Raw genomic sequence first — 24,092 nt, forward strand, 5'->3', positions numbered from 1 at the left:
ATGATTTACAAGTTATTGGAATATAATTCTGTTTCAGTGAATTAATTATTAGAATTGAGAATGGGCATGCAGTTGCATTGGTGTTGAGCTTAACATTGATGTAAGGGAAATGTTATTTAAACACAAACATGCACTTAGCTATTCTGAGCTATTTTAAGATTGCTGAGGTGGGTATAGGATCTAATGTTAGGGAGTTGTAGGAGTAGTTGTGGTAGACAGTGATGGAACTGTTGGTAGTGAAGATTGGAAAATACTGGTAAAATGTTTACAGCATGTATTTGTAACATTAGTGGACAGCAGCTAGGAAGATTGTTGATGTTTTGGGCTTAACACAATTAAGAAGTGAGTTAAATGATGTCAAAACTTTCTTGGTAGCATTGTGCTAGTAATGATGAGTTGTAAAGTACTTCTTACTTTTTATGATAACATTTTTGACATGTTTATGTATTGTTTGCATATAACTTGGAATGGATGGTACTTGGTAGATTGGAATTGCTTCTTGATATTTTTGTCAGGCCTAATGACAGAGCTTAAAAAATTGATTTCAATTGAGTTTATGGACTGCTCAACAAATTAATATTGTGAGTCGAGCATAACCTTAATGGAGCACACAGATCATGTACATATTCTGCAGAGTGAATTTTCTAATAACTGGCTCAGATGAGACATTTGGAAGTCACATTTGTTAATATGGTGGGAGGAAGCTCAAATGATGATTAGACTGGAAAATACATGTTTTTATTCCCAAGCATTCTACTGAGGTATTTGTTGTTTTTAAGTCTACTGTTCACTTCAAGTATTTTGACTTTTGGTTCTTAGAGTGGACTGGGCTACCAGATGAGAAGTTAAACATTACAAGGTCAAATGTGATGTTTGGCAAGCTACATTCACAATTTAGAAATGATTTATTCAAGAAAGTAATATTTCAGACTGCAATGCTGAATTAAAAAAGTATGCATATTCTTGTTATAAAACAAATTGGCAGCAACTTTTTCATCTACATAGTATAAGATAAATGCATTTGAACTATATTGTGTTAATCTACATAGAACAACTAACTTATGAATTACATATCCATTATTGTTATTATTGTTGAAAGATTTATTTGAAGTAATCACCACAACTCTGCAGAGCTAACAGTCAACTATTTAGCACAGGTATCAGTTTTCAGTCATACTTGTCTCTGTCTGATGATCTTCTATATATTTTCCACAAAGGAGCTCCACTGGAGCAACATGTTACATACACATATATGCAAGTCAACACAAAAGTGCACAAGGCATTTCAGACTGTGCCCATCTTAACACAGATCAGAAAATGTAGACAACACAAATAAAAAATATAATAATAAAAATGACAAAATAAAAACAATAATTTTATTCACTTAGTAACTCGGTTGAAAGGCTACAACAAATTAAAAGATACAAGGTTATATTAAATAACCACTGGAAATTAAGAAGTTATTAAATAATTAAACAATTAAATCAAAACTTTCCAATTAAAATAAATGTTCAGATCTCTAGGTCTCAGGATCTGAAACTTTATTACTATTAAATACTATTAAAGCTTACTTCTTTCTAATGCTCTTTTAACATCATATTAATTGAAATTATTAACCTGTTATAAATAGTTGCTTCTAAACCATCACTCCTCCCCCGTGAAAGTTAATATTAATACTAACTGTAGTCCTGCCCATTTTAATGTCCCTAGGATATTCCTAAATTCTTTTTTTTTATCTTGACTCCATCTAAGTAACTCAAGTTATAGGAACATCTCAATGTATAAACCACTTTTTTGGATTCACAGTTACAGTTACCAGAAGTTTGAAAGATATTACCATTGATATAAGAAAATTTAGTACATATATTACAACCAGAATTATTGTAGGGGAAGTATTCTTGATAAGCAAAGGTCTACATCTAATCTAACACCAGTGCTATGGACCAGAAAATCAAAAATATTTTTACTGATCTTCTAAGAAAAAATAACAGAAATAAGAAATAAACACCCAAGGCTTTCATTTATCCATCAAAATCTGCCAAACCTTTTTCATGGTCTTTTTTCAGATTCAAAAAACATATCATATTCTAAAACATGATCAAAAAGTTGTACAGCTCTAGAAGCATAATTTAATTTAAGACTCTGTGACCATAATAATGATACCATTCATTCAATCTTCACCATGATTGCATACTTCCCAATAACAGTTTCTTAACATCATGGAAATTATATCCAGTTGACACAAACATGGTTTAATTTGCATGAAATTAGCCAAGAAAGCAAGATATCAAAAGCAGATACACTGGCAGGGAAAATAGCAGAGTGGGGCAAATTTCTTAATATCACTGATATTATATCTCCTTGACAAAAAATAGTCACCATTTTCACAGTTGCTTTCTGAGAATCTTGTCACTTTCTGCAGAATGTTTTTCTCCTACAGTTCTCCAAAGGCCAAAGAATTAAGGGTATGTACTGGGTGAAAGCTAGAACCATGTAAAAATAAAATAGTACTATTGGGGTCCCAAAATAATGTAGTATAAATGTTAGTACCATCTATATATAATAATACATTCAAAAAGTTTAGATTATCCATCTGCACAATATGGTTCTACTATGAAATGTTGACTTCCTGAAAGTCAACATGTTGAAAGGATGAAAAAAAATGTCTGAAAAGGGTGAAAAATACTTTTTAGTCATTTTTTTGGGGGGGGGCCACAAACACCCTCCACCCTCTGATTTGTATGAAATTAGCCAAGGAAGCGAGATCTTAGAAACATATACACTAGCAGGAAAAAGAACTGAGTAGGGGGGAAGTTAAATAAGTGTTTAAATTACTTGTTAGGGATTCTGTCCCATATCTGTGATTTATAGCAGAGTACAGACAAACAGAGAAAGACAGAGGAGTATTAAGTGAAATGCCAGACTTGATGGAGACAAGACAAGAAGTTACTACTAAACAGTGATAATGCAGGACATATAAAACTTTGATGATAACTGTAAGAATCAAACTGCAGAAAGTGGAAAAATTGGAAGAAGGGAATAGATAACTTGTGAAAGAATGCTAGGAAGAAATATTTAGGGCTCAAGTGTATATGGTAAAGTCAAGCTGGTTTAAGATACTTAAGTGTTTGCTCAGATCTTTTTACACATCAAGTAAACGTCAAAGGATCTTCCACAAGTAGAGAATAAATGTTGGATATGCCAAGGTGAAGGAAGAGGCATTTGGGAACATGAAATGACTGATTAAGTGTCCAGAAAAATGCTTACATTGGAAATCAAATTGTGATGAATAATAAAGTTGTTGGAAAACAATGGGTCCAGGTCATTGGGCAAGTAGAAACAAATGGAAAAATAATGGGTACATTGTAACATAAATTGTTTTACTATCTGAACAGTACAGTCATTTAGACAAATCCAACAAGAGAAACCAGGAACCAAACAAGAAAAACTGATGGAGGTCCAGGGAGCACACAAGTCCAGTATAAACCAGATAGCTAATAGCAACCACCAAAGATTTATTGAGCAAAAACAGCAGTCAAGTGCTTTCGTCTTACATCAAGACTTCATCAGAACTGAAAATGCAGTTTAGGATAATGTTCGGAGGTGGATGAGGCAGTGACCCTGAAGGACAGCAGTGTAGTTTACAGAATTTAGGGAAGGAACAGATTGTGAGGTTTGAAGATGGCTGAGTTTTATCAAGATGAATTGAGGAGAGTGTGAGCTAGATCAGGGCCAAAGGAATCAGAACACAGAGACAGCAAATGCTGGAAGGAAGGCAGAATGTTTACAGAAATACATTGGATCACAGTATAATATGGATTATGGTTAGAGTAACCCTCAGTGTACTTAAGAACTAATAATGGTAGAAATACATATGGGGAGTAGGAGATACTGTGACACAGTGGATAATGACCGAGCAGGAGTTATCAGGGGAAAAAGTGGGAATTTCAGTCAGAGATTCTTGAAGATAGTATAAAGGCAGAGCTGACAACAGTAGGAATTGCTTAAGTGGAAAAAGTCAACTGTCAGTAGTGAAAACGTTAAAGGATAGATATTCTTCAACTCTTGGAAGGGAAGAATCTGAATAGGGTAAGGGGCTCAACAGAGGAACTGGAAATGATAAGAAGTCATCAGTAGAGATATACAAAGTTAAAGGAGAATAGGGAATTAAGAGTGCGCTGGTCAAAACTGCTATGAATCTGACAGACCTGCTGAATGAATTCGTCATTTCTGTATGTACACAGGATTCTTAGGGCAAAGTGATAGTATAAGAAAGTAGTACAGGTATAGATGGAAACAGATAGATGAAAGGCCGACTAGGCAATATGTGGAGAAGAACACTGGAGCCATCAAAAAGATAAAGCACAAGGTCCTGATAAACTTTGTCTCAGTCAAGTTAGTAAAGAGGCAAAGGTGTTACACAGTGACCCACAGGCAGAATATTACTATCTGTCATTAGTAACTGCAGTGGTAATCCAAGAATGGAGACTAGTGATTCTGGTTCCCTCACAGATATGTGAATCAGGAAGGAACTGGGCAATTAGGGGTTGGATGGTTATATTTCCATTCCAAGAAAGCTTGTGTAAAACCTTCTGAGTGTGGAGGTGAAGTGATCAACAGCATGCTGTCACAAAGAATAAGGCTTACCATTAAATCCTAAATGAATTATTTGAGTCACCAGTGAGGAAGGTGAGAGGAAAGGTGCTGATGCTGTGCTTTGAAATTTTGGCAGGTTTTTGCCAGTGCACTTTACACAAGATTCATACAAAAAATAATGTACATAGGATGGGACTCCTAAGTAGATTGGAAAATGGCTTCATGATGGGAAAAAAAGTCAGTTAGAACAGAGCACTAAGCAGAAGACATAGTATGCAGTGAAGCACCATACTGTTCACTGCCTGTAAAAGTTCTTTCTCTGTGTTGTATCAGATATCATACTCTACAAGGAAAAATAAATCATCCTGTATGTTGATAATGGTGGGTATCTAGAGAAGATTGCAGCACATGGTGTTGTGGTAGATGTCACTGTCTTGGTGCAGTGATTCTTAAGTGGAATGGAAGAGAAACAGATATTTAGACAAAGATTACTGTAAAATGAAGGGAATGGAGTGCAGAGGCTAGAATATGAGAAAGTATTTAAAGATTAAGCGTGTATGCATTAAAAAAGAAAATAATGAATCTATGCAACTGGATACATGCATTATTTAGGGGCATATGGGAGTGGTCCAGATTATAGAGGAGACTGAACTGCAGGTGGCAGTGGGAAGTTCATTTTGAATGTGAAATACTTCACAGATAAGGTGATGCACCCATGGACTGTATTACCTACCCATCAGAGGGATTCATAACACTATGGGACAAAAAAATGAAAGGACAGAGTGAGGGTAGATGAACAGCAACTGTGTAGGTCTTAGCTGCACCAATGGGACAGACTCAACATATTCTGTAGATTCTTTTGTCACTATCAGTTGTACATTCATATTTATCAAGCACACTGGATACAAATTCAAGTCAAAAGTGTGAGAAGATAGCTGTGGCAGAAAAAGTGAAAAAATACAGATGTGAATACTAGAAGAGAATATGAGATCATAGTCACAGTAGTTTCATTTTTGTTTGTTTTCTTTTATTTCCTTGATACACACTGTACAGCTGAGTGCAGGGACTTAAAGAAACCTGTATAATGAATAAGACTACTTGTTTAAATAATTATGAAGGAATAGACCAAGAAGAAGAAGTTGGAAAATGTTTCCTACAATCTTCTAGAAGCTAAGATCCAAATATGTATTTTATTATATTACTATATATGCCACTCGAGAATAGGCCCTTAGTTTGCTATGGCTTAATGCAGGGAATACTGCAAAATATATAAATACAAATATTGTTCAAGTAAAATATCGAGAAAAGCAAATTGTCAAGTCATTCATTTATTTGTCATTATACATGGGTAGTTCATCTTATGTAGGACAGAATTCAAGAATTTGAATGTGTAGTTATCTGCTATTTCTACATTTACAGCCGCAAAGCCACTCCCACTTTTCACTGAACATATCACACCAAGCTCCTCCCTCCCACCCTGTTTGCAATCTCCCATCCTCCTGACCAATTATACCATCTTTTCTCCTCTGTGTAATCCCAATCACCTCTGCCTCAGCACCTTCAATACACTACACCTTTAACTATCAACACACTAATACACCCTCTCTTATTATAAACCACCCTTACTATAACATCACACTAACCATGCATACCATACCTGCAATGCCACTACTTATAATTCTTCTTCCACTGTCCCTCTACCTTCTACTCCACCTCACCTGTCTCCCTGCCTTCACTTATTCTCCACCCTTCCATAAAACGTCTACCCACCCCCCAAAAAAGAACCCCACTTTTCTGCCGACATTTCTCCCTACGTATACCATTCCAAGAACTGTCTCTTCTTTAACAGAAAGATTCTTGTGACCCCAAAAAATACTTCCACCCCTCATACTCACTATCCCTCTTTCTTCCTTGCCCCCAACCCCAACTCTACAGATCCTAAGGAACTGCTTTCCTTCCTACTTGGCCTAATCTTTATCCTCCTTTCTGGTGATATTCATCCTAATCCTGGACATCCTGCCAATCTTAATACCAACTGCTCTTCAACTCCTTTACCCTGCCCCTGCAAGTGTCTCCTCTTCACTACTATTAATGCCCATGGCCTCTGCAACAAACTACCAGGGAAGTAAATAGTATGGGACAGACTCAACATATTCTGTAGATTCTTTTGTCACTATCAATTGTACATTCATATTTATCAAGTACACTGGATACAAATTCAAGTCAAAAGTGTGAGAAGATAGCTGCGGCAGAAAAAGTAAAAAAATACAGATGTGAATACTAGAAGAGAATATGAGATCATAGTCACAGTACTTTCATAGTTTCATAGTTTCATAGTTTAGTACTAGGCTATCTGCCCTGGGGCATTTGTAAGCCTAGCCATAGTGATGTGGCTTTCACCACCCCATGAAATGGTACAAAAATGCACAGAATAGATTTAGAATACTGTGCCTCTGTCTAGTAGTGACACAATGAAGGTCCCCTTATATAAAAGAATTAGTTTACTGTGCCCCTGTCTAGTAGTGACACAGATGTGACCCCTGGGGTAAACTTACGATCTCCCATCCACTCATCAAGATTTCTCTTGAAGAGAGTCAGTGAGGGGCTCTGCCTAACATGAACTGGGATCTTGTTCCAAAGCATGGGAAGCCTCTGGGTTATGAATCTATCCCGCCAGCATGTCCTATTCATACTTGTGCCGAGGTTTAAGTCTTTAGCTGTCGTGGTCCTGATGGATTTTTTTGAGGTGGAGCATGTCCATCAGATCCTGATTGGACATGGCCTTGTACGTCAGGCAGAGATCACCTCTGAGCAGGCGGTATGCTACTGAATAGAGCTGGAGTTTCTTTAGTCTGGCAGAATAAGACATATGTTGGAGACCCTTGATCCTCTTGGTGAGGTACTTTTGTGGTCTCTCCATCTGTTGCAAATGCCGGGTGAGGTACAGACCAAATGGGGCATTGTACTCAATCATGGGTCTCATGAGGGAGGAGTATAGGGGTACAATGACATCCTTGGATCTGGATGTGAATCCCTTCATGATGAGGCGTGCAAGGTAGAATGTTTTTCTAACTTTGGCAACGTGGGTGTCAAATGAGAGGTCACTGTCGACTTGGGTCCCTAGGTCTCTGATTACTTTTTCTGTACTCAGTGGGTTGCTGTCTATGTGATAATTTGTGGGTACTTTGTTTTTCCCAAAGGGGATGTCTATACATTTTTTGGCATTTAGTTTAAGGCCGTGACTCCGGCACCAGTTGTCCGTTTCTGTGAGGCCTTTTTGTAGGATGTATGTGTCCGCTGGTGTATCGACTATGGTGTCTAGTTTGCAGTCATCTGCGAACTTTGTCAGCCACAACCCTCCCATGTTTGCTTTAACATCTGAGAAATAAATGCCGAACAAGAGGGGTCCAAGGACAGATCCCTGTGGGACACCACTTGTGACTGGCTTTGAGTCTGACATTGCACCAGCAATTTTAACTTTATGGGTTCTGTCCTTTAGCCAGTTTGCAACCCATCTAGTGACATAAGGGTTTACGTTTAAGCTGTTGAGCTTATCTATGATGCCTGAGTGGGGTATTGTGTCGAAGGCCTTAGCCAAGTCCGGGTAGGCTGTATGGACTGCTTTGCCCTCATCAATGGCTCTAGTGACTGTTTCGAAAAAGTCAACCAGGTTCAAAAGGCAGGATCTGCCCTTTACAAAGCCGAACTGGGTGGGGTCAAGTGTCTGTAGGTCCTCTATGTCTCTGTTTATGAGTTCCATAATGATTCTTTCCATAGCTTTGCAGACCAGGCTGGTTAAGCTTATGGGGCGGTAGTTCCCAGGGTCTGTAGAGGTACCACTTTTGTGGAGTGGGACCACTGTTGCTGTACGCCAGTGTTCAGGTACATATCCTGTAGTAGGCTAAGGTTAAATAGCATTTTTATGTGCGGGTTTAGCTCTTCTTGGAGTTCACGTAGCACGCAACCCGGGATACCATCAGGTCCCATTGAAGCTGTGTTTTTAGCTTTGTTGAGGGCAGTTCTCACTTGGACATCTGAGATGACAGGGAGATTACATTCAGCTGGGATAAGTATTTCTTCTTTTGGGGGTGAGGAGGGAGAAATTTGCACTGAACCTGTCAGCCAGAATGTTGGCAATATATGTGGGTTCAGTGTATTTTTTGTTGTTGTGAACTAACTCTGAGCATATCTGAGGGTTTCTGCCCAGGTTTCTAACATAGCTGAAGAAGGCTTTGTGGTTATCTTTAGTGTCCTTAGCGATTTTTCTCTCAAAGTTGGCCTTGGATGTTTTTATGCGAGAACGTAGTTTTCTGCTAATGTTGATCAGAGATGCCTTCCCTTTATGGGATTTTGCTCTGTCTTGCAGTAGCTTCCTTCTTTTGTTATACAATTTGTTTATGGCTGAGGTCCACCAGACAGGACGCTTGCCTTTGGTGGAGAGGGACTTGGATTTATTTGGGATTGCATGATCCATGAATTCTTGGAGATGTCCATAGAAAGCATTTGTGAAGGATTTGGCATTGTGGGATGTGGTATCCACTGGCCCAGTTGGCTTAAAGGATACCATCTCAGTCTTAAGAAGAGTGAAGTCTGCTTTTGAGACGTTTTTCACTGTGGTCTTTTGTGCTGGGGGTGGAGGTGGGATATGTATATCCAGGGTGATTAGTTTGTGGTCAGATCTCACTAGTGAGGGGTATACCTCCGGTGTGGAGCATTTTGTCCCCATGTTTGTGATGATCAGGTCTAGTATATTATCTCCCCTAGTGGGAGAGGTGTTTTGTTTGTTTTCTTTTATTTCCTTGATACACACTATACAGCTGAGTGCAGGGACTTACAGAAACCTGTATAATGAATAAGACTACTTGTTTAAATAATTTTGAAGGAATAGAGCAAGAAGAACTTGGAAAATGTTTCCTACAATCTTCTAGAAGCTAAGATCCAAATATGTATCTTTTTATATTACTATACACGCCACTCGAGAACAAGCCCTTAGTTTGCTATGGCTTAATGCAGGGAATACTGCAAAATATATAAATACAAATATTGTTCAAGTAAAATATCGATAAAAGCAAATTGTCAAGTCATTAATTTATTAGTCATTATACATGGGTAGTTCATCTTATGTAGGACAGAATTCAAGAATTTGAATGTGTAGTTATCTGCTATCTCTACATTTACAGCCGCAAAGCCACTCCCACTTTCCACTGAACATACCACACCAAGCTCCTCCCTCCCACCCTGTTTGCAATCTCCCATCCTCCTGACCAATTATACCATCTTTTCTCCTCTGTGTAATCCCAATCACCTCTGCCTCAGCACCTTCAATACACTACACCTTTAACTATCAACACACTAATACACCCTCTCTTATTATAAACCACCCTTACTATAACATCACACTAACCATGCGTACCATACCTGCAATACCACTACTTATAATTCTTCTTCCACTATCCCTCTACCTTCTACTCCACCTCACCTGTCTCCCTGCCTTCACTTATTCTCCACCCTTCCATAAAACGTCTATCCACCCCCCAAAAAAGAACCCCACTTTTCTGCCGACATTTCTCCCTACCTATACCATTCCAAGAACTGTCTCTTCTTTAACAGAAAGATTCTTGTGACCCCAAAAAGTACTTCCACCCCTCATACTCACTATCCCTCTTTCTTCCTCGCCCCCAACCTCAACTCTACAGATCCTAAGGAACTGCTATCCTTCCTACTTGGCCTAATCTTTATCCTCCTTTCTGGTGATATTCATCCTAATCCTGGACATCCTGCCAATCTTAATACCAACTGCTCTCCAACTCCTTTACCCTGTCCCTGCAAGTCTCTCCTCTTCACTACTATTAATGCCCAAGGCCTCTGCAACAAACTACCAGGGAAGTAAATAGTATGGGAAGAAATAGCCAGGGAATTTTTATGGCTAGGCTTGTATAGGCCCTAGAGCCGATAGCCTAGTACCAACCTATGAACCTATGAACCTATGAATCTAACATGCAAGCTTGGCTCTCCCATAACCACCCTGACATTCTATCTATTCTGCAGTCTGGTTCAAGCCTCACCTGAATGACTCCAAAATCTCTCCCCCAACTACAGAATCATTAGAAATAACAGAGCTCACAAGAAAGGAGGGGGGAGTAGCCTAATCTTGTCCTCCTCTGTAACAGTGACACCCTACACCAACCCTGTACCTCAATTTACTACAGCTGAAATAACCTTGGCTCTCCTAAAGATTAACAATAATAAAAATATAGCAATAGCTGCCCTATACATTTCACCTGGTAACAATATCCCCATTCTTGAAGATATTCTTTCTTGGTTCTCATCCAATATTAGTAATGAAACAATTATCCTAGGAGACATCAACATCAACTGGTCTTCCATACACTCAACCACCACCTCCCACAGTATAAACCTATATGGTTTCTCTCAATTAATTAACTCTCCTACCAAACCCAATAAAGATAACTCTTCAGGCACTATCTTAGACTGGATAATAGTTTCACATCCTTACAACATTTCTAACATTGGCACCTTGCCCAATCCATTTAGTGATCACCTGCCTTTGCACTTTGCTCTCCTTTCCCTCTACACCTGCAACATAACTATATCTCAGCCTGTATCCTCACAAATTTCAACCCTCAATCCTTCTCCAACTGTTTAAAATAAATGAACTGGAACCCTCTGAAAAGTCATCCTCTATATGACGCTGTTACTTACTTCAATTCTTCCTTCATTAACATACTAAACAGCTTTGCTCCTCATAGAACTAAAATAGTCAAATCCAAACCTGCTCCCTGGCTTTCCAAAGATGCCATAACCCTTATGCACACCCGTGATAAATCATGGAAACTCCACCAAAAACATAAGATCCAAACCCCCTTATGGAATATAAATGACTGAAATCTAGTTAAAAAGCAGATTGCTTCTGACTGTAAATCCTATAACTCTAAGCTACAGAATAATCACAAATTCAACCCTAAGAAATTTGGGAGTAGTATCAGAGCCTTCCTTAGTCCCAGCAGAAAAGACGAATCTTGTCCTGATCCAAACACTCCAGACCATACCATAGCCTCCCATTTTAGCTCCTTCTGCATTGACTCAATAGCCAAGCTAAGTACATCTTTCCCTAAAAAAACACATCTGCTCTTTCTACATCTCCCCCCTCCAACTCCTCTCCCTCTGCCACCAATACTACCCACCCCCTCCCTTCTCCCTCAATCCCATCCCTGTTGATGCTATAAAGAAAAACTTCTCAAAAAATTAAAAACATGTTCTATTGCCCCCCACAACTAACCATCCAACTTTCTCAAGTTAGCTGCTAAGGGCATAGCTCTACCCCATCTGTATTCTTATCAACTGCTCCATCCAAGAATCCTATGTACCCATCCTCTGGAAAAAAGCCTTCATCATTCCCTTACATAAAGGTGGCAACAACACTGACATCTCCAACTTCCGCCTCATAGCCATCCTCTCCCCTATCTCAAAAATATTTGGAAATTGTATTCTCCTGTAACTCTTACCTTACCTTTTAGGCAATCATTTCCTTACCCCAACTCAACATGGTTTTCATTCCTCAACAATATCAACCACTCCCACAACTCAGGAAATATAGTATCTTCCCTATTCATACACTTAGCCAAGGCTTTTTATACCATTTCCCATATCTTACTACTGTTTAAGCTCTCTCACCTTAATCTTTCATCCCAGGCTATCAATTGATTTGCTAGTTACCTCTCAAATAGGCAACAGACTGTTAAGTGGAACAACTACACCTTCTCCTACCTAGATCCCCTCACAGGCATCCCCCAAGGTACTATACTGGGCCCTTTACTTTTCAATATCTTCATAAACGACTTCCTTCTTTGCATCCTAAATGCTAAACTCATCCAATACGCCAACAACTCCACAATCATTGCTCTGCTGAATCTCTCCCCACACTCTTGCAAGTAACTCAGACCGCCTTCAACAGCAGCAAGGCTTGGATGCTAAACAATAACCTAGCTCTCAATGTATCCAAAACCAAAATCATGATATTCACTCCATCTAAAAACACCAAAATAGACAAAAAACCCTTCTCTATAATAAACCAGAATATGACTCCAGTTGAAGTAGTCCCCCATACCAAGCCTCTAGGAGTTCTTATCGTTGAACAACTAAAGTTTGACATCCACCTTCAAACTAACATTACAAAAACTCACCAGAAACTTGGTATGCTTTACTGCCACAATCGCTATCTAACCTCTTTAACTAAACTTACCCTCTTTACTACCTACCTCCTTCTCTCTGTCATGTACTGGGCACACATCCTTACCAATCTTCAAGTCACCCTTAAAACTAAACTAGCACCCTGCTACAATATAATCTCAACGTTTGCTACAATCGTCATCTCACCACTGTTACTCCTTATTCTCCTTAAACTGTTTAGAGCTCCCCAACTATCTCTCCTTCATTCAAGTCTCCACTGCCCATAAACTCATCTTCAAGCCTTCCCAATGCTCATCTCTCTCTCTCTTCCACCCTTACCATGCACCTTCTTGACCGATCCCTCGGTTCTAATAAACAGAACCTACTGGAAGTGTATAAACCATTACTCACTCCTGGCCAATTTCTTTTATCTTTCTCCCTAGCATGGAAATGGAACTCACTTCCTCCCCATATTCGAACTACCCAGAATCTTTCTCCTTTTAAGAGCTTACTCCACTCTTACCTCTCTTCTAAATGGGAATACTCCTGCTCCCTCCCCTCCTAATCTATATGTTATACTTCCACTGTCATCAAGTATACTTTTCTCAAAACGTTACCTTCCACTCAGACATCCTATTCTTCCTCCTTCTCCTGACTCCTATAACTTCCTCCTCTCCCTCTTTTTTCTTAAGTTTCTTATAATATAATACACATTTTATAATTATACACATAATAAAATGTTAGGGGGGGCCATGGGAAATGAAATTGGAAGAGCATGAATTACTATGGCAATTAAAGACTAGAGCACATGTCTTTCCAGGACTTAATGAATATTGTTTGATTAAGTGTGTATTAAAATTAAAATTCCTGGAAAGGTAGGAAGGAGTAACTTGACTAGACATTTGTATACATTTGTATTATGGCTTCCTTTCCTACTCTTTATTTTGGATGCATTTGCTTGCACATGGTTTGGGATGTTGTTATAGGTATATATAAGAAACATTTTATTAATGTATTAATATACAAGTCTAAATATTTTAGGCTGCATTTCATATAATGTTTTTAAGAAAAAAAACTTTTTAGGAGTACATGAACATATGCTTGGTTAATCATGTTAGGTCATTCATTCATTATTTATATATATATATATATATATATATATATATATATATATATTGCATGTTTTATCATGAGTCTATTCTAAATAATGGTGTATTGCTTTAAAATGTTAATGATCATTGATTAATGAGTCTATTTAAGTTTGTGATGAATTGTATCAGTTGTCTGATGAAGTTCATTTGTATGTGGTAAACCCCGTTGGGAGAGAAGGATTCTTGGTGTGACATCTTCTTTTGCTTTAAGTTGTTTGGCATGATTTTTTTTTTGTTTTTTTAATTTTTCATTGTAGTGGACATTTGAATTCTCTTCTCGACAAACTGAAATTCGATATTTCAGTATTTCGAGATTCAAAAGTAGAAACATATATATATGTGTGTGTGTGTGTGTGTGTGTGTGTGTGTGTGTGTATGTATATATAGACAGATATAGATATAGATATAGATATTGTAACATAGCATGGGTGGTTCTACCAGTAGGGTATCTATGAGAGACATAAAATAGGCATAACAACAGATTTTTTAAGAGATAATATGGAGATGAACGGTGTATCTGGAGGGGGTATCTAGCAAATACATGAGGGTATGTAAAGTCATCCAAAAATAGTCACAGAGACAAGAGTCAGTCAGTGGAAGCCCTCATAAAGGAAATGCTGGTTTGCCTAACTGGAGAGTTATTGATCAAAGTCTGCATTTCTTGCCAGTGGAAAACCTGATGGCAGAGACTTGGAATTGCTTCATTTGGTGTCTGTTGGTAAAGACTTTTATTTCCTGACCATTAATTAATCTAAAGGTACACGAGACTATCAGCCCTGAAATTTGTGTTTTGCATCTGAACAGTGTGCCACTGCTAAAGTGGTTAATTGACTAGACTATTTGCTTTATTGGGGAGTGGAACTGTTGTTTAATTCACCTAGTTGTCACAACTTCTGGTTCTATTTCACAGCAAAGTTAAGCCTATTTAATTTATTTTATGAGTAAAAGAGTAGCTATTTTTCAATAAAACATTGGTGTGCTTGCTGCTGAAAATGCCACATGTAGTGGATACAACAGGCACCTAAAAGTTCACAAATAAACCTTGAAGTTCTGATTCCATTTGCTGTTACCGATGCAGTGAGAAGAATTCCCCATGATGTAAAATGATTTTTTCCTTCCTTCCTCTTTCGGTTTCCTGGTGTTGTGCTGTTACTGCTCTGTGATTTCACAAGCCAGTTTCCTTACAGGTTTGTCATTGTCCTAGTGGAGAAGCGTGAGGTATACTCAATGACCAGACATCCTCTGAAAACAAGAACCTACTAAAAGGACAACCTGTTGAATAAACTACAAATAAGTAGACAAAATGTCACTGTTAAAAATACTTGCAGCATACCAATTTGCATCATGAGTGAATTCATTTAATCCATGATGTGAAAATTATTTTAAGGAGAAGCATTTCATTTTCCTAGGGTATAGCCAAGCATTTTAGAGGCATACCACAACATAAGGACATTTTTTTAATAAAATATTCATTTTGTCTCATGAGACATACTAGTATTTTAATTTTTATAAAGCTATGACAAATACTAAGTTATAGATTTTGTTAAACGTTTTTTTTTTCAGAATGTCAAGTTGATACACTTTTTTTTTTCAGAATGTCAGGCCAATTTTGTTTTCTGTACTGAAAAGGCAAACTACCAAGAAACATTTACTATCTAAATTTAGGATGGGTCTTGTGCTTGGAATAGGAGTCTACATGTAGAAGTTGGTGTACTCTGGGTTGTACTTTCAAATGTTGCTATATGACTGTTTTGTTGATTTATATAAATTAAATGCAGGCATGGTCAGTAGGACAAAAATATATATTTATTTTTTTCATTTCTTTACTATTTACAGCCCCAGGGAGATAACATTATGAAATAAGATGCGTAAGTGCAGTACAACATACAAAAATTGGTCGCAAAGACCCTAACTGAATACAGAGTGCCTACACATTGTATTATCAGATGCCAAGAAAAGCCTTATGCTAACATAATTTGCTATGTAGGAGCTAAACATTTTAATTGCATATTTAGAATAGAAGCCATGCACCAAAACACATTTTGAAATACAAAATGGTGGGTAGCACTATGGAAGCTTGACAGTCAGCAAGATTATCAAATTTCTGTAACATTCATTACATTACTGAGTATTATATTTTGTCTTCATTTCTAGGTGAAGGAAAAAGTACAAAATCCAAAGCTGAATAAAGCAGTACTACAAATGCAATAGAATATATATACCATAAGAAGCTTTACCAACTGAAACTGCAAGCTGGCAAGAGTGGAATTATTCCTGCAAAATCAAATGCAGAAAGAAGTTTCATTCCCAGATATGGGTGGACGTTTATTTTTGTATGGAGTCTGCTAAGAGATTCTGTTTGATGTTTATGTACACCTATAATATCATGGTCTTTAAGACAGGGACAGGAAATGTGATAAATGGGTAAAAAAATACAGACGATGTAAATGTGTGGGTTATTTTCTGAAAAGCTCTGTAAATTATGGTGTTTGCTCATATGTCTACTACCTGCCTTTGCAGGCCAAATAGCACCTCTATAAACAGTTTGATGCACAATGTATCTTTAGTATGATTTTTGACCCTCTTTCATACTGTAGATATACTACAATGTGTACTTGACTCATGAAATCATAAAAAAAAATCATATTTATCACCAATAAAGGAAATAATCTTTCAGCTTCCTTTAAATGCTTGAGTTTTTGAATTAATTTAGCATACAATAACTTTTTTTCCCTAGAGTATATTTCAGAAGAATACATGTATACAAGAAGCAATACACTTTTTATAGTTTAGATAGCACTAGATGACTTGACACTGTTTAGATCTTGTATGATAATTTAGCATTGATGCAACTGTACAAAAATCACATATTGCCTATGAAACTATGTTTCATAAATCTCCTATCAATGATAAATATATCAGTTAGGGTATAATGCTTTTACTTCCTCAAGAAAACGTGTATGGAATAAAAATGTTATTTAAAAGATCTAAAACCAAAACAATACCCCAATGCAGGGAGCATACCTGAAGCTATAACACTATATTGTCATTAGATTAAATGAAACTTTATGACTTGACACATTTTTTACTTTGAGTAAAGGAAGGAATAGATATTTGTAGTTGCATAGTTAAACTGCCAGATGATGTTTTAGTGCAATCAAAGAATGTTATGCCAGAAAATAGTCTGAGCAATTAAACTTGGTCACATCCACTATGTAGACAGAGGCCAGCTTCTGATAACATGAAGAGCCCAGAGATGGTAGATTTAATGAAACATCTAGAAATCATGTAACTATTGCATCAGTCATGAACTTCTGAAAACAAACTGCTATAGATATTGGTAGCCTGGCAGATTCTTACAGACAGTTTGCCCTAGAAGTTGTAGGTGCTAATATGCACAATGATGTTTTTCTCAAAATCTTGAAAGAACAAAAGTGTTAACATCTACTAAGTGAACATGAAAGATGTAAGTTTCTATTGTATACAAAGGTAATGTCATATTTTGAGACGGGAAACTGTTTTCTGGACCTAGGTGAACACTGAACATTTGATACATCCTTTTCCAGTCTGTAAGCCCAGTTTACTCCCCAGACAGGGTCCATACACTGGGAGTGAGAATTCATCTTACGTGTGGACATTTCAATGAGTAAGGTAAGGAGGAAATCTGGGTGTTTCTGATGCTGCATCATACTTGGCACCTGTTGGCTTTAATTTTAAGCCCTACTCCCAAGCATAGTGCAACTGCAACACCTGCTGTGCTGGGCAGAATACAGATATAAACTTCTACACCCCTATTTCTTGGGTAGACTGCTATGCACTTCTTGACAGGATAAAGTATCTGCTCTGTCTGGCCATGCACTTAAATCCTCTCTCAGCCATCCAACAGGTGCAGACAAGATTATGTCTCTCACTTATTTCAAGGGGGTACTTAAAGATCAACAGTGATATAGATTATCAGTGTTCCATACCCCACACACGCATGTCAAGCAAGTTCATGCCAGCCATTCAGACCCACATCTCCCAGCATGCTCCTGCATTGCCAGGCTCACTGACCGATGTTATGCCACTGGACCTGCAGTTCTAGTTCTTTCCATCTGTACCACATGGTCAGCTACGGCTATTAGACTTTAACACATTAACATCAGGGCTGTACTCTCTTTAAGCTATAATGTTACTATATTGAATACTTATCATGATCATATACACACTTGGCCAATGAGCAAGAGCTTTGGAGTTTGCAAACAGAAGTATTACGTCATCTTTATGACTGGATGTTCTCAGGAATTACAAATGAAGCTTAACAGTTCTAATCTTGAAGTGATTAAACAAATAAGGAAACCTGGGGACTGAATTAAGTGATGGACATAAAACATGGGACAACTGCTAGTATCCAGGATGGAAAACCAGTCCAGCATATCACACACAGAGCATGTTCATTTGCGTATGCACACACATGCACACACACACACACACACACACACACACACACACACACACACACACACACACACACACACACACACTCTCTCTCTCCCACCCCTAATTACTTATTTTAGTAACACAAATATAATTCTTATTAGTTTACATAGTTATAATCAGGTCCATTTTACAAGTAATCCAATTTTCATATTAATTAATTGCAGTTGACTTATCATTGTATTCTTTGTTCTTTTAATATCAATTAAGTTTATATCTACATGGTTGAGTTAGGTGGGAACTTTGTCTTGAGAGAAGCTGTGCATGTATTTTATGTGCTTGGTATGTACATTTTTCTTACAATGAGCTGAATGTGCAGGACATGTTTCACTTTTTATTTTATTTTATTTTTTTAAGTAATTTTAGATCCATATTTAGGGGAGTTTACGTATGCTAGAGTGTTTTGAGGTGCCTTATAGCATTCATGCATGTACTTGCAGTAGTAATTTCTGTACCATGCACATCCTCACTCATCTTAAAGCATACATGCAGATGTGCACACACACACACACACACAAAAACACACACTCATGTGAACACTTGTACACATGCACATACACAAACATGTCCAGTACACATGTAGACATACATGCATGCATGAATACACAGACATGAGCATGCGTGTATGCATGCACATACATGCACACGCAGACACACACATACTCATAAGAATGTGCATGTTTACATTTATGTATACAAGTCTCCCTGTCTTGTCCCATTTTTTCTCTTTATGAACTTCTGATAAGTGGTACAAGGCAGAATTGTTATTTTTGTTTTTTTTTTTTTTTTTGTTTTGTTTTTTTTTGGAATTAGAAGAAAACTGATTGCCATTTGGTTGAAGATCTGTGAATTCCCTTGGTTATGACTGAGCTGTATAGTTTTACACTTTCTTTGTATAAGGTAAATTCATGGTAAGTTTTCGTGTTTTATGTATAGTTTTCCACTAAATTATTACTTGACTAGCATCTGTTCAGTGGAACAGGCAGAACACTTGAAGAAGAAATGCTTATTCGGGTGCTATAAAATTATAGCTAAATAAAAAAGTAATCACAGCAAAAATTGAAAATGTGTAGAATGCTAGAACAGAAAATCATGAATGGAGTGAAAGGAACAGAAGATGCTAGGATGCTAGAACAGGAGGACATCATAAACAGAATGAAAGGAACAGAAGATGCTAGGATGCTAGAACAGGAGGACATCATAAACAGAATGAAAGGAACAGAAGATGCTAGGCATAAAGAGTAGAAAACAGGATGAGTCAGTGGTTTGTGTAGCATGAAATGTAGGTTTTATCTCAGGAAATTTTGAGGTGCCAGTGGGGATCTTTAAGAGAAAGGGGAGTTTCAAGGGTGCAATATGGAGATATGGATGCATTGTCCTGTCAAGACACAAGAAGGCCATTTAGACTGAAAAGGAAGGGACTACATAAGGCTGGTAAAGAGGATGGGAAGAGATTGTGGTGGAAAAGGTGGAAGGGAGAAAGACAAAGAATGAAAGGACATAATCAGAGGCTGTGTAATCAGAGGTTGTTAGAGTACTGCAACAGATTGTGTAACACAGAATCAAGTGAAGGTAGAAAGAGAGAGCAAGAAAAAGGAAACTAGTGTCAAAGCTCCGCTCAATACAGTAGTGACAAGGATGGAAGTATGTAAACAGTGCACTCAGCCAGCTGAGAAGGACAGAGGGTGAAAGGGTAATACCAGCGGAGAGGGTATCTAGAAATATACAGAAGGAATGGGGAAAAAATCAGTTCAGTACAGTACGTCAAAAAACCAGCACAGACAGTGTAGAGGTGTGTGGTACTGGAACTGGAGGGCAAAGACTGAAGACAGCAAGGCTTGTTTGCCACTTTTCCTGTAACTAGTCTAGTCCAGATACAGATTTGCTGCATCCAAGACTGTCTGTAAGGTTCTTAACCCCCCCAAACCTTTCTGTGTTAGAGGGAAGCCTTATAGTTTATCAGTGGGAGGGGTAAGCACTAGGTAGCCCATCTACCACAAGAGGAGTGGTTTCTGGCCCAGAAACTGTAGTTTATTGACGTGTGGGCAGTTTTTTCGATCTCTTTCAACTTTCTGATTTAAAAGCCTGCATTTGCACTTGTTTCCCCCTTTTCCTGTAACTAGTCTAGTCCAGACACAGATTTACTGTATCCAGGACTATTTGTACGCTTCTGAGCCACCCAAATCCTTTCTGTGTTGGAGGGAAGCCTTCTAGCTTATCAGTGGGAGTGGTAAGCACTAAGTAGCCTATCTACCACAAGAGGAGTGGTTTCTGGCCCAGAAATTGTAGTTATTGGCTGTTTGGGCAGTTTTTCCATCTCTTTCAACTTTTCTGGTTTAAAAGCCTGTGATTAAAACCCTACAACTCTCTTTTTGCGCAGTTTTGCACACTGAGCAGCGTCGGGCAGCGCCGCCTAAACAGGTTTAAACTATTCCAGGCTCCACAAAGTCTGGTCTTCACTTTTTCCCTTAGTACTGTTCAAACTCTCAAAGTATTCACTCTATTCTCTTTCTAAAGCCCTGCACTTGCTCAGCTCTTATAAGGAAACACTAACTAACTAAAGCACTACACCCTCCTTGACTTCTCATAAGTATTAGGCTCCCGATTGGTCCTTCCTGATCAAGTGAAAAATCAGTTCCCTTCCCTAATCTGATCAGTAAAAAAACAGTTCCCTATACTAATCTGGTATGTCCAAGGGTCAGTTTCAAGGTTACTCTCCAGTCCAGTTGGTGAATCTGGGAATTTTGAGGCAATTTTACAATTGCCTTATGTACCTGAACAACCCTCTCCTCCTTCCAACAAACTCTAATACATGTGAGAGATGGAGTTACACAGCCAAACTGGAGGCAGAGCTCTCTCAACCCAAGACTGGCACAGTCAGTCAGGAGGAAAAGGTAACCACCCACACCACAAATCCAGTCTCACACAGACCTATTGCATCTGCATACCAAACACATAAACACAGAAAAACATACTCAGAGGCTCTAAATAAAAATCTGCCTAAACAGCAACGACCTCCTTATTAGATATCCAAGCAACAGCCACCCCTTAACAATACCCACAAATCACATATCTCACAAAATCAGTGTGCCACACAGTCACAGCCCTTAAGGCCAAACAGCACACCAAATACACTTGTTATAGGGGACTCTATTGTCCGGCACACTGACGTCCCGCTCACCAGACTGAACAAGGAGAAGGTCACTGTAAGCTGCCTGTCGGGTGCCAGGATCCGCCACATAACACAAGCACTCAGGTCACCCCAAAGCAAGTACAAGTATGAATTGTCCATGCTGGTGTGAATGACTTGAAACTTACCTCCATGGACTACATGAAAAGAGACATAGAGGAGCTCTCTGACCATGTAGCCCAGGCTGGTATAACCCTGACCTTGAGTAGCATCTTGCCCTCACCAAGAATGATGCCACAGTATAAAGACAAAATGATCAGTTTCAACAATTGGCTAAAGTATTGGTGTCATTCAAAGGGGATCCAGTGTCTGTCAGCCTAGGATGAAATGCTCGACAAGCCACGTTGCTTCACTAGGAACAGCTTGCACCTGTCACCCTTAGGCTTTCATATACTGGCCAAGGCTCTTGCCACCCCCATAGTGCCTTTTTTAGACAAGGCTCAAAGGACAAACCCACCTCCATAGACAACCCAAGGATAAAAAAAACTAAAGGTAAAGCTACTCAATGCCAGAAGTCTAAACCTCAAGATGCACACACTCGAGGCTCTCCTCAGTATGGAGAAAACTGATGTCTGTGCAGTAACAGAAACCTGGTTCAAGGCTCCTGAGAGTACCCCAGCACTACCAGGTTATAACTCATACCATACGTTTCGGCTCCAAAACTCGGACCGAAGCACAAAAGGAGAGGGAGTATCTATATTCATCAAAGATACCTACACCTCCAGGTTAGTGGCACTGCACGAAGCATCGGAAACCATCCATGTGCAACTAACAGTGGGCAAAACTGCCTTTCAGTTTGTAGCCTGCTACAGAACACCCTCCCTATTACAGGAACCCCACTTGGCATTCCCGAGAACACTGGAGAATATGAAGGTCTCTCCAAACACTATGTTATTGGGTGACTTCAACTACCCAAACATTGACTGGGAAAACTACTCAAGCCCAAACACCCTCGCCCAATGGTTCCTTGAATTTATAAACTCTAACGCAATGGAACAACTGGTCACCACTCCCACAAGAGGGAACAACATATTTTACCTGGTCATCACCAACATGGGGACTCTATGTTCCACACCCGCATTTGCGCTTTTCCCGCCTTTCCTGTAACTAGTCTAGTCTAGATACAGATGTGCTGTATCCAGAACTGTATGTAAGCTTCTGAGCCCCCAAGCCTTTCTGTATTGGAGAGAAGCCTACTAGCTTATCAGTGGGTGTGGTATGCACTAGGTAGCCTATCTACCACAAGAGCAGTGGTTTCTGGCCCAGAAATTGTAGTTTATTGGCTGTTTGGGCAGTTTTTCCATCTCTCTCAACTTTCTGGTTTAAAAGCCTGCGTTTGCACTTGTTTCCTACTTTTCCTGTAACTAGTCTATTCCAGATACAGACTTGCTGTATCCAGGACTGTTAGCAAGCTTCTGACCAGTGCCAAAGTCTGCTCTTCAATTTTCCCTTAAATCTACTAGTTCTCTCCTCTCCTGCACTTTTACTAGCTTATTAGTCTAGCACTTTACCAGACTTCTTGTAGCAATTATTGTAGCACACAAAAGTGCTACCAGTAGTAAATGTTCTACAAGGAAAAGGATCCAGTAATTATTATTAATGCCCACCCCTCTAGGCATATCTAAAGGTCAGTTCCCTGTACTTTCTCCTATTAACCTGGTGAACTTGGGCATCCTGAGGCAATGCAACAACTGACTCATGTACACCGACAACCCTCTCCTCTTACCTCCCAACACTCAGATGAGAGAGATGCACTTATATATCCAAATTGGAAGCCACGCACTCTCCAGCCAAGACCAAAATAGCTGGTCAAGAGGAGAAGGTCAACACTTGCACCACACCACATGGGACTCATAGCCCTCCAGAACACACACCGGCACTGCCTTCACATAAAAACACAAACCATACACCCACCTTTATGAAGGCTCTCAATTAAAATCTATCCAAACAGCAGAGACCTCCAAGGCAGAAATGCACTCGACCACCACAACACAACACAGCACTAATCATGAGACACAACTCTCCTAACCAGTGTGCCACTCAACCAAAGCCTCTAAGGCAAAACGCATGCCAAACACACTAGTCATAGGTGACTCGATATGGAGGCACACTGATGTCCCACTCACTAGGTTGAATAAGGAGAAAGTAACAGCTGCTTATTAGATGCCAGAATCCACCACATAACGCACGCACTCAGGTCCATCAACAATAGGTACAAATATGGCTCAGTCATTGTACATGTGGGTGTGAATTAAATTATACGTACCTTCCTAAACTACATGAAAAGAGACATGGAGGAGCTCTCGGATTATGTAGCCCAGGCTGGTATGACCCTAGCCTTGAGCAGCATCCTACCATCACCCAAAATTATACCACAGTACAAGCAGAAAATGATTGATTTCAACAATTGGCTAAGTTTCTGGTGTCATTTTAAGGGGATCCAGTATCTGTTTGCCTGGGATGACATGATTGGCAGACCTCATTGCTTT

General features: G+C 38.9%; 1 protein-coding gene across 1 annotated transcript in view; it reads left to right on the top strand.

The window, feature by feature from the left end:
• AIG1 (androgen induced 1) overlaps positions 1–16,625 on the top strand; it is a 1,942,198-nt gene extending 1,925,573 nt beyond the window's left edge. Inside the window, exon 6 of the mRNA XM_044060096.1 lies at positions 16,092–16,625. Coding sequence (XP_043916031.1) covers positions 16,092–16,126 — 35 coding nt within the window. The 3' untranslated portion in view covers positions 16,127–16,625. The remainder of the gene's footprint in view (positions 1–16,091) is intronic.
• The last annotated feature ends 7,467 nt before the right edge of the window (positions 16,626–24,092 follow it).

Source organism: Protopterus annectens, chromosome 1.part0 (assembly GCF_019279795.1).
Source record: "Protopterus annectens isolate FY-2018-M chromosome 1.part0, PAN1.0, whole genome shotgun sequence".
Lineage (NCBI taxonomy): Eukaryota > Metazoa > Chordata > Ceratodontiformes > Protopteridae > Protopterus > Protopterus annectens.